This window comes from Mustelus asterias, chromosome 16 (assembly GCF_964213995.1).
Source record: "Mustelus asterias chromosome 16, sMusAst1.hap1.1, whole genome shotgun sequence".
NCBI classification, from domain to species: Eukaryota; Metazoa; Chordata; class Chondrichthyes; order Carcharhiniformes; family Triakidae; genus Mustelus; species Mustelus asterias.
In genome coordinates this window covers 63,167,762-63,180,082 of record NC_135816.1, presented here as the reverse complement: position 1 = coordinate 63,180,082, position 12,321 = coordinate 63,167,762, and the positions used below count along the sequence as shown (strand labels likewise).

The following is a 12,321-nucleotide window of genomic DNA, read 5'->3' as shown; positions in this document are numbered from 1 at the left end:
CTCAGACAACTCTGTTTTTCTACCAGTTTAATTCCCATTTGACTTGTGTCCAGTTGGCACTGGCTACTTTTTTGGGACACCGTTTCACAGTCACTGTTCGCCGTATGGTGCCTGACCCCAGTGCCCAATTTACATGTCATCAGGATATTTGATCCTTAGGGTGCAACACAACCAAACCCCCCTGGTTTCACCTATTGTCATTGTCTACACATGTCCCCTCTTCCAGCAGTATGCTGAAGGCAAGCGCCTGAACTGAACCCACTCACTCACTCTCTTTCCCTCCACCCAACTGACAGCAGTTCCGAAGATTAAAATAAAAAATGTTTTTTTGCTGAATGGTTTGTCTAATAGAATAAGGAATGTAGCAGACCTCACTTATCCCCACAACTAATACAGAAAAACTCCTGGCACAACTCCCATTCATAGCTGATTCTGTACACTCTGCAGAATAAATTGAACCAGAGACTGGAATAGATCAGCTGCAGGATTGTGGCTTTAAATCTGATGGCTCACCACTTTCTAGCAGCTAGGATGAGCAATATATGTCATCAATACATGCAACCAAGCAATGAATTGTTTTTTAAAAAATGTCATTATAAGGGTATATTTAGCAAAGGCAGTAGTGTACAAAGTGTTCAGACTTTGTGAAGGATCTTCACTGCATTTATCATTTACTGTGTAGTAGGAATGTGTTCACTTTTTGTTTTCTCTGTCAGATAAGTCCTTTGCTCATGGTGTGATTATAGATGGCTTAGTCTACACTCAGTAAGGGAGTAGAGGGAGGCATGCGGTCTACAGCATTGCAATTGATCTCTAAATTACCTGTCTCCTTCCTTCTAGTGTTGCCACCGAGTCCTTTCCTTCGAGTCCTGAGGGTCCATGGCTGCAGTCCAAACCTTAAGTGCATCCAGTGATCGCAGCAGCCATTGCAACAACCTCTACCCTTGTTCCCCAGGCAACAGCAAGTGCAACATGGGAAGCGTCGGTAGTTTAATGGCTGAAAAACAAGACCTTCTAAGTGATGGTCTGAAGAGTAACAGAAATGGAAATGCTTACAACATCAGGCAGCCAGATGGGCTGTTTAAAAAGGGGTTGACCCAAAGAGAGTTACTGAACTACCTAAACAGCACTAAAAAAGGATCAAAGGCGGAGAAAAGGATTGCATCTGGGAGTTCTTCCATGGAACGCTGCCGAAAAGATGGACAAAATGAGATCTATGGGCGGACATGTTTTAAGGATGGGAAGGAGGTTGATTTGACCAAGAATTCACTTCCCGTTGGAGGGAAATTTGAAAAGGTACTTTAAAGTGTACTAAATCTCTGACGTTTGACCATGAGCAATGGATTTTCTTTTTAGAAAAGCTAGCCTCATTTCTTCTTAAGGGGGAAATTAGGAATGGGCAACGAATGTTGGCTTTGCTAGTGATGCCCACATCTCACAAAAGGATATTAAAACATTATCTCAGTTGTCGTTTTATCCATTTTTCATTTAAGTTTTCCAACATTTTTTTCTGAATTTCTATCATCTTTTGTTCTATTCCATTTCTTTGATTCTTGTTTTTAAATATGGTGCCTAACAAAAGAAGTGCAGGTGGGTCTAAATCTATACTTCCATTCTCCCTTTCCCTGTCTCTCCCAGATATTTCTTATGCAAATAAGGTTATCTGCATGCTGCGTCACAATTCACAATTTGGTTGTTGCTTGTTCTAAGAGCAGGCATTTTTAGTCACACATCCGTGCGTTTTGTCCATAATCCTGCAAGTTCCTTGTCTTCCAGCTCCCGTCCGAGTCCCTTTAAAAATCATGTGAAATTGGCTTCCACCACCTTTTTCAAGTACAGCATTCTAGATCCCAACATCTCCAAGTGAAAAAAGCCACCAGAGGGAATCTTTTTTCTTCTTCAGTCTATCAAAACCTCCCATCTTGAAAATCCCTACATGGTTTCCTGTAAGTCTTCTCTATTCTTAGGAAATTGATCCTAATATTTCTAACCCTCTCCTTACAACTGAAGTCTCTCATCCGTGGTAACATTCTGGGTAAACTCTCCTGTACTCTTCTCGTTCTTTATGGGTGCAATCTTATCACCCGTTCACGCCACGCTCCCATTGCAGCAAAGTGGGAGAATTTGGCAACAAGCCAAATCTCTGTTGACTGCAGCAAGATGGGAAAATCCCGCTGGCGTGAACGGTCAGAAAATTCCAACCTCCATCTTTCCTTAGAAGTGATGCCCAGAATTGTCCTCAATACTCTAACTGAGGCGAAACCAGGTTATTTATATCTAGCTTGATTCTTTTGCTTTTAGGTTCCATTCTTCTTTTTATAAACCCAGGCCATGTTTTATATCTTTTTAACCACCTCATCAAGTTACCCTGCTCCCTTTTAACGATTTGTCTATATGAATACCAAGGTCTCACGTTTCAAAATGGTACCGTCTTGTCTTTCAATATTAGTTCTCCCAAAGTGCATCATTTCACACTTTGCCACATTGAACTCCACCTGCTATGCTTTAGTCTATTTTACCGATGTCACCCTGAAGTCTATAACTTACCCTCATTGCTATTTACTACAATGCCAACTTTCATTCCCTCTTCAAACTTTATTATGCTGCTTCTTGCATCCAAGTCAAGGTAGTTTCTAAAATTGGAAATAGGTAATGGATCCATATAGGACCCTTGGGAAACCCCACAGCAAACCACATCCAAGTCTGAAAAATATCCAGCCACCACTTCCTTTTGCCCCAATTTTGGATCCATTCTGCTACTTTCCTCTTAACTCCATGAGCCCTGCTGTGTGTCATTCTGTTGAATGCCTTCCAAAAGGCTGTGTATACAACATCTGCTGTATCTTGATCAACCATCTCTTTTTTCGAATTGGGCACAGAAGTAGGCCACTTGGCCCCTCGAGCCTGCTTTGCTGTGTAATGAGATCACAGCTGATTTGTTTGTATTTCAAATTCCACATTCCCATCTGCCCCCACTAACCTTTGATTCCCTTGCCTAACAAGAATCTATCTATCTCTGCCTTAAAAATATTCGATCAAGAATTTGATTTTCAGTCCTGTTTTGCCAATTAACAAGTTTATGCTGCCTGTCTTGATTAACCTACGCCTTTCCAAATGAAAGTTTATTTTGTCCCTGATAATGGTTTCCAATTACTTCCCCAACACGGGTCAAAATCCTGGAATTCTTTCCCTATCAGCACCGCGGATGTGCCTATACCTCCGGGACTGCAGTGGTTCAAGAAGGCAGCTCACCACCACCTTTTTGAAGGGCAATTAGGGATGGGCAATAAATGCTGGCCTAGCCAGCAATGCCCACATCCTGTAAATTAATGTTTAAAAACTGGTAAAAGGAAATTACCGCAGATGCTGGAATCTGAAACAAAAACAGAAAATGCTGGAAAAACTCGGCAGGTCTGACAGCATCTGTGGAGAGAGAACAGAGCTAACATCTTCCTTGTTATGAATTAAATCCTAAGTCCAACTATTTGTTGAAAGCCTCCTCCTTCTGTTATTTTCTTTGCCATCCAGAGTGGACTAACTTTGGATTGTCCACCCTTTCCTTTCTAAGGAACCTGAACCTGTATCTGAACTGATATTTCCAAATCCCACATTTTATATCCTAAAATTAATTGCCCTGTCGATCCACCTCTGATTGATTGACAGTACAGCTACTAACAGGGACATTTTATAGTTTTTGCTGTTAACTTGGTGGGGTGGGGGAGGTGTGTACAGTGGAAAATATCTGTTTACTTTGAGCTGGTTCAAACCATCAGGAATGGTTGAAAATACTGGTGAGTGTTGACTGACCAAATACGAGGAAATTGTCTTTGGAATTTGATGGGATACTTTGTTAATTCAATATTTTGCAAACTCTGCTTGAATTGTGCAACACTCTTGCCCATCCTGACTTGGCTGAGATTTCCAAATTTTTAGGAATGTAAAATATTAGACTGTTGCAGAAATTAAGAACATAATTAAAAAATCTCAGACATTACATGTTTAGCAAGAAAGTTTAATGATGTCAAAGGAAAGGACAAGTGATGGTTAAACATTACTTTTTAGAACCCTCTGTCTCTGTTGGGATTCAGCTGAAACAGAGGATTGCATTTACATGGACACAAAATTATTTCGTGTTATAAAAATGCAAAATAATAGCAGCTAAATATATTTCAGAAAGACAAATACAATATTGCTACCAAGACAGCATCATTTCCTGGCCAGAAAGCTTAATGAAACCAGAAGAGATGTGCTATCAGATCTCAATTATAATGTGGAGATGCCGACGTTGGACTGGGGTGGGCACAGTAAGAAGTCTCACAACATCAGGTTAAAGTCCAACAGGTTTATTTGGAATCATGAGCTTTCGGAGCACTGCTCCTTCGTCAGGTGAGTGGAGAGGTAGGTTTCACAAACACAGCATATATAGACAAAGGTAATTGTGTCTTTGTCTATATATGCTGTGTTTGTGAAACCTATCTCTCCAACTCACCTGATGAAGGAGCAGCGCTCCAAAAGCTCGTGATTCCAAATAAACCTGTTGGACTTTAATCTGGTGTGTGAGACTTCTTACTGTCTCAATTCTATTAATGAAACTGATCTGATATCAGGTGTCTTAGCTATTAGTCCATGAACCTAACATGCACAGTTCACTGATAGAGTCATAGAATCCCTACAGTGCAGAAGGGGCCATTCTGCACCATCTCTCCAACAGAGTACCTTACCCAGGCCCTCTCCTCTGCCCTATTCCTGTAACCCCATATATTTACCATGGCTAATCCATTTAACCTACGCATCTTGGGAGAGTAGGGCAATTTCCCAAGGCCAATCCACCTAACCTGCGCCTCTTTGGACTGTGGGAAGATTCCAATGCTGGCATCTCCACATCTGTGGGAGGAAACCAGAGCACCCAGAGGAAATCCACGCAGACACGGGGAGAATGTGCAAACTCCACACAGACAGTCACCCAAGGCCGGAATTGAACCTAGGTTCCTGGAATTGTGAGCCGGAGCTGTGAGGCAGCAGTGCCACTGGCTGGGACCGTCTGTGTAATCCACTCCGCTGCTTTGAAGAATTTAGTGAGATTACCTTAGCATTCCCAGCCAGTAGAAACTGGACCTTTACATTACTCTGCAGGCTCTACTGTTTCGTGAGGTGAAGAGGTGCTTTCACGTGCAGCAACACACTCTCTCGTTTATCTCACAGCATTGCTGTGTCTTAACCCACTAATCTCAGTTGGACCATGAGGATAGTGGTTTTGAGACTGAAAGTGTCACTTTAGTGCAGTTACCAGTGTTCAGTTGATGATGGGTGGCTGACCTGATGATAAGCTTGTGTACATAGCTGTTGACTATAATTGTGAGACATTTAATTGAAGTTCTTGTCAACTTCAGTATCTGACTGGAATTGTCCTAAAAAAACAACAAGAAAATGTGTGCAGACCTCAAAACATGATGTGGAGGTAGGATTGGAATCAGTCAGTGTCTCAACTTCATTTATTTTTCTGTTCTGCATCCCCAGTGTTCAGTTAAACTACTTTCTGTTATTTCTTTGAGAACATGAGTAGCATTTTACAGCCTTGCTCGTCCCAAAACCGTAAAATCCCACCCAAGGTCAACGGGCCTTCCCATTGTCCGCCCCTCGCCGCTCAGAATCCCGTGGCGGGCGGGATGGTAAAATTCCGGCCCATATCTTTTTTTTTTACAAGTTCTTCTTTGGTAAGGCAAGTAAAGATGCAGAAGTTGTGTTTAATGGGACGATACAGGAGTACACCAATCATTAAGAGCTGCATTAGACCCGGTCCATGCAGGGCTGGTGGAAGAATCACCTAAGTCGGAAATCAAATCAATTTAGCTTCAACTTTGCATTTGTGGAGAATGCCCAAGATTGGGGGCTTGAATAGAGACTTTGGCCATGCACAGTGACCTGGATTGGAAATGTCACCATGAGGTGGTTTTCCCAACCTCCTGACAGTTTTTCCACTGCACAAATTCAGAAGGATATAAATCTTTCTGGCTGACTAGCTCACAATGATGAGCATGTGGGCAGAATACTTGGAGCCAGATTTTTGCTATTGTGGCAGAAAGCTCATGTTATGAAATTTCCCAAGTTGGCAGACGTGTGTGTGTGTTCATTCTGGGGAGGCGGGAGATGCGGGATGGAATTGGGTCTGCCATCTCTGGAGGCGGTTCAAGGTCGGGCAACTACTGAAGGGGGCTGCTTAGAGGGCTCTGTCCAAGTTGTTTTAAAGGCTAAAGCTTTCAACGGCCCAATGCCACATCCTTGCCCCCTCTGTGCCCCATCCATGGTCCCCCTGTATCCAGGCCAACTTACTCATTATGCACATTGTATAGAAACAATTAGCTATATAATAACAATTGCCAGTCTTGAAACACACAAGTAATACACCCAATTGCAAATCCGCTTTGAAAAAAAGCTACTTCTCTCACAACACTAAAAGTTTCCTACCTGCACCTTTATCCTGCACTAAGAGGGAACGGGGAGGGTGGGAATAGAGAGGGTGGGAATCCCGGAATTACCTCCAGCCTGCCCATTTTAATGGCCTTCGGAGTCAGCCCAGGTCTGTGAAAATCTGGCCTTTTGTTTCCTTGACAAAGTCTATGCACAGATCCAGTGAATTACAAAGTAGCAAACTACCATTCAAGAAATTTACTTTTGACTTCTCTCCCACCCACCTTTGTCTTTCCTTCACAGTCTCGGTCTCGATCCTCTGCCTTTAAGCCTGTTGTGCCAAAGAACTTCAGTTCAATGCAGAACTTGTATCCGCAACAGAGCAAGGAGCTGTCTGACAGTACAGCCAGCCTCAATTTCTTCAGCAAGATGGACCATTCATCACTGAGGAATGGAAATGAAGCACAGGATTACTTCAGGACCGTCAGTCAAGAGGAAGACATGTCCGACTCGGGGAGGAACTCGATGACTAGTCTCCCTCCATGTGGGACAGGCCTGAAGCATCACGTGGGGCAGATCAGTGCTTCCATGGGTCAAATCAACCACATTGGGTCAAATTACCTTGACGGTGGATCCAAAGAGGTGGCAAACTCTGACAGCGGCCGGTATTCCTGTAAGAGCATGGCAGTCCTCAGCCGGCTGAACTACCTGGGCAATATGTCCCCCTCTTGTGAGCTTTCTCGATCCATGGAGGATGTTGTCAGGGAGTTGGAGGACCGGCTGCATGAGAAGGAGGTGGAGCTGAAACATGTGAGGAGGAACTTGGACGAAAGCGAAGATGCCATTGCTCAGGTGTTTGAGGATAAACAAAGGCTGTGGGAGAAGGAGATGGGAGAACTCAAGCGTATATACGCCAGCAAGCTGCGTCAGGTGAGCCAGCAAGCTCAGCGCTCCCAGCGGACTCTGCAGCTGCAGGTCTTCAAAGTCCAGCAGGAGAAAAGGAGGCTGCAGGAGGATTTTGACAAGTTACTGAAGGAGTGTGAGCAACTCAAAGGCCGATGTACATCTTACAGACAGGAGCAAGATGACATAACCCCAAGGCTGGAGGAGACGAAATGGGAGGTAGGAATATTTACAGATATTTCTTGCCATTTATTATCTAGCATTTGTTTTTTGTTTAATAGGTTAATGGTGGGGAAACCCAAATAATTGAGCCATATATCTTCACTTTGGTTTCGGTATACAGTGGAAATCACTTTTTATAATCCAAATTACCTTTCCATTAGCAAATGGAGGAAACTATAACATTTTGCAAATGTTAACTTTAGTCCTACTATGCGAAAAAGCTTCACTTTTAATGTAATAATCTATTCACAGGAATATAATGCAAGTGCTGGGGAGTAGGACTAATTAGATTGCTCTTTGAAAGAGCGACACAGGCTCGATGGGCCTTCCCTGCTGTACTATTCTGTCATTCACCTTTTTATTAAATTGCAGGCAAGTGCCATGTCAGGTACACATTACTGATCAGCAGGTGTCGGGGACATGTGCCAGTCAAACTGGTGTTTTATTTTCTCCTTCCCCCACCTCCCCCACATCGCTTCCACTTCCATTCCCATTCTACCCTAGTGCCCTGAAAGCAAAACAGATGTGGGTTCTGAAGCCCTCATCTGCCTCAGCCAAGTGATCATCCGTCACATGTAAGCCTGGATTGTGCATGTCAAGGAAGAGGGCAGCACGGTGGCACAGTGGTTAGCACTGCTGCCTCACAGCGCCAGGGACCCAGGTTCAACTCTGGTCTCGGCTCACTGTCTGTGTGGAGTTTGCACGTTCTCCCCGTGTCTGCCTACGGAGTTTCCTACGGGTGCTCCGCTTTCCCCCTCACAGTCCGAAAGCTGTGCGGGTTAGGTTGATTGGCCATGCTAAATTGACCCTAGTATCGGGGATTAGCAGGGCAAATGTGTGGGGTTATGGGAATAGGGCCTGGGCGGGATTGTGGTCGGTACAGTCTCAATGAGCTGAATGGCCTCCTTCTGCACTGTAGGGATTCTATGATTCTATTCTATGATTCTAAGATGTCCAGTACAACACAGGAACCCCTTGTCTGATATACGCACTTTCCTGAAGGTCTTGCTGTATTTCAGTCAGGTGCCTGACCCCTGGTTGATTTTATTGTTTGACACAGCCCATGCTGCTGGGATCAAACTTGGGGATATTTCTGCGCATGGTAAGCTCAGTACTCTACACCAGTGAGTGTAAGCTGTTGGAGGTTTTCTCTGTTCATTCCTCTGACTCCCATTTCATGAAACTTGATTTCATAAATCATCAGGAAAAAGGATGTTTCGATACTCTTTTAAGTGTAAAATTCAATGTCTGTTTTGTCATTATAACATGATTTCCTTCCCACTGACATTCATCACTGGCCGTGACCATTTCTACCTCATGGTTGATGCTTTTTAAAATATTAGAGGTAAAGAATGTAACACTGATAACTCTTCCAGAAATGTGTAGTCAGGGCTTCCCATCACTTACAGCACGATTGAAGGTAGAAGAGTTAAACAAAGGAACAGTGAAATGGCATGGTGGCACAATGGTTAGCACTGCTGCCTCACAGCATCAGGGTCCCTGGTTTAATACCGGCCTTGGATCACTTGTCTTGGATCACCCGTGTCTGGGTGCTCTGTTTTTTTCTCACATTTCAAAGATGTGCAGGTCAGATGGATTGGCCATGCTAAATTGCCCCTTAGCATCCCAGGATGGGTAGGTTATCCGGGTAAATTAGCCGGGTAAATACGTGGGGTTACGGGAATAGGGGTAAGATAAAAACATAAGAAATAGGAGCAGGAGTAGGCCATCTAGCCCCTCGAGCCTGCCCCGCCATTCAATAAGGTCATGGCTGATCTGATTTAGTTCCATTTACCCGCCCGCTCCCCATAACCCTTAATTCCCTTATTGATCAGAAATCTATCTACCTGTGACTTAAACATATTTAACGAGGTAGCCTCCACTGCTTCAATGGGCAGAGAATTCCAGAGATTCACTACCCTCTGAGAGAAGAAGTTCCTCCTCAACTCTGTCCTAAACTGACTCCCCCTTATTTTGAGGCTGTGTCCTCTAGTTCTTGTTTCCTTTCTAAGTGGAAAGAATCTCTCTGCCTCTACCTTGTCAAGCCCCTTCATTATCTTATATGTCTTTATAAGATCTCCCCTCAGCCTTCTAAACTCCAACGAGTACAGGCCCAATCTACTCAATCTCTCCTCATAAGCTAACCCCCTCATCTCCGGTATCAACCTGGTGAACCTTCGCTGTACTCCCTCCAAGGCCAATACATCCTTCCGCAAATAAGGGGACCAAAATTGCACACAGTACTCCAGTTGCGGCCTCACCAGTACCTTGTACAATTGCAGCAAGACCTCTGTCTTGCTCTGTGCTCTGTGGGAGAGTCAGTGCTGACTCGAGGGGCCGAACGGCTTCCTTCTGCTCTGTAGGGATTCTCTGAATTAGTGATATGTCTGAATCTCCCGGAAAGAAGGAAAACAGTCTTGAGGTTTCTGGTTGGTCAGTTCCGCCAGCTATAATTGGAGATGAATTCAACATCTCTTCCGCCTGGTGTAAGAAAGGGAAATTGAAGAATTGAGGTGGACTTTAATGAAAATATATGTTTTGTAAAACCCAACTGTTGGTGCTCTTAGCTTATGGTGGCCAGAACAACCAATGTATTTGATATTTGTCTCATTGCAGGTCTGTCAAAAGGCTGGTGAGATTGCCATGTTGAAGCAGCAGCTGCGAGACTCACAAGCAGAAGTGGCGGAGAAATTAAGTGAACTGTTCAGCCTCAAAACGCTCCTCCGCGAGCTCCGAGTGGAGCTCTGTACCAAAGATGAACAGCTCCTGCTATTAAAAAACCCTCTGCAGGCACAATCCATCCAACTGACTAAGGGCACCGATACCCTGCAGCAACAGGAGGAAGCCATCTTGCTCCAAGAAGCCTCTTTGAGGAGAGATGGGGCTCCTGAAGAACTGAAGGCTTTCTTGAGCGGGGAGACAGATGATCTGAAGGCCAGGGGCCTTCAGGAGGACAGTGCCCAAGCTCTTGCCCTCCAGGTTGAGAGGCTGAAAGCAGAACTGTTGTTGGAACGAAGACAGTGTGAAGCCCAGGCTGCCAGCTTTGAAATTGAGAGGAGTACCTGGCAGGATGAAAAGGAAAAGGTTATTCAGTATCAGAAACGACTGCAGTCCAGCTACTTGGAGATGTACCAAAGAAACCAGGCCCTGGAGCAAGAAGTTCAGGAGATTGCAGCCAAAATTGAACTAACGGACACTGATGTCAAGCAGAACCTACCATGGATAGAAAGAATCGAATCCTCCGAAATCTGACAGTTGCCAAAAGGCGAAACTGTATCATTCAGTGTTTGTCGATTCAAAAACATTAATTTTAAAAAATGTAATTCTCTGTATAGTGTTGGATTTCTTATAATGACCAACTACGTTTCACATAAGGGTGATGGTTGTAGCATTTGGGTGATACTGCGAAGTCTGACGTAACAATAGCAGGGATGTAGTAATGGGTACTTTCCATTTACCAAAATGGAAGGTGGATGGGGTGAAGGGGGGGTGAGGCGGGGACCATGGGGTGGGGTGGGGAAACGACAGAAAGACAGAGAGCAAAAAGAACCTAGAATTCTTGGTTCCTTTTCATCTCCACAACTCACCTGTCTGAATTCCTCTGAAGTTTAGAGAATGTTGCACACAACTTGTGTACACTCAAATGGTTGCAAACATGACGTAGAGCAGCCAATCCCACGTTTAAACCCAGAACACTTCAGAATGTGAAATGATCCAAGGCCATTACTTTTTATACATATTTATATGTTACCATCAATGCAGAGTGATAAATTAGTGCAATTTCTCATCAGTAATTTGAGTCAGAATTTAGTTTACATTTCTTTTTCTGCAGATATTAAAATAAGCAATAAGATTAGAATATTTGGTAAGTAGTGATGCAGAGTTTTGTTCTTGATGGTAACAATTTTTAAACACTTCATGTAGGGCCTGTGAAAAGTACATAAAATCTTGTCAGTATTCAACTTTACAAGATTTCTCCCCTCTTTTCTATCATGGGGTCTGTTGATTGTATTTTATTCAGGTTTTAGTTTTTGAAGGAATTATTATTTTTCACCTGCAAGCCATAAAAATACATTTCATCTCCTTTTGTAAATAATTTTCTCCCATTACATTTTCCTCCTACATTCTGCTTTGATGGAATTGACACTTTGACCTGCTCGGGATCTAGTTCTGAAATCAGTAGATCACGAGTAAACTGACCTACCTTTATTCTTTTCGCGAGATCCTGATGAGAAACGTCTTACCTTTGTCTCACTGAGCCAGTCCCTTCCCAGAGGGCAAGTTTCAGAGGACTCCCAACATATTTCCTCCTACTCATACCAGCGACAATCTTTGGCCTTGTTTGCTGGTGCTCACCGGAATCCAATGCATTAACCTGATGATCATTCAATGCAGTGATTTGAGTCCTCTCAAAGCACGCCAAATGTTGTCCAATCGCGGGGTCCTTCCTGGCTCTGAAAAACTTGGGACACCTAAATAAAAATCCCACAATGGATAGATGCCGGCTTTTGCCTGTAACTCTGCCAATGACTGTAGCTATGACAGGGGTGTTCACCCAAGGAGATGCCATTCTGTAAGCTGGGCTGTTGGGATGCCAACGGGTAGACTAAATTCATCAAATTATTTTCACATCCCAAAAGGTTTCAAATTAGAGTGAGAGAAACAAACATGTGTTCATCCTGCATTTATGTTAAGCCTGGTTTTGTGCATTAGGATATCCCAGAGCACCTCATATAGAATGTATTCGTTCTAAATTGATGAGTAGCCATTTGCTCACAGCAAGTTACA

At 43.6% G+C, this 12,321-nt stretch overlaps 1 protein-coding gene across 1 annotated transcript in view; it reads left to right on the top strand.

The window, feature by feature from the left end:
• Positions 1-10,971, top strand: part of n4bp3 (NEDD4 binding protein 3) — a 107,050-nt gene extending 96,079 nt beyond the window's left edge. Inside the window, exons 2-4 of the mRNA XM_078231631.1 lie at positions 841-1,296; positions 6,712-7,530; positions 10,150-10,971. Of these exons, the coding sequence (XP_078087757.1) occupies positions 880-1,296; positions 6,712-7,530; positions 10,150-10,785 (1,872 nt within the window). The 5' untranslated portion in view covers positions 841-879 and the 3' untranslated portion in view covers positions 10,786-10,971. The remainder of the gene's footprint in view (positions 1-840; positions 1,297-6,711; positions 7,531-10,149) is intronic.
• The last annotated feature ends 1,350 nt before the right edge of the window (positions 10,972-12,321 follow it).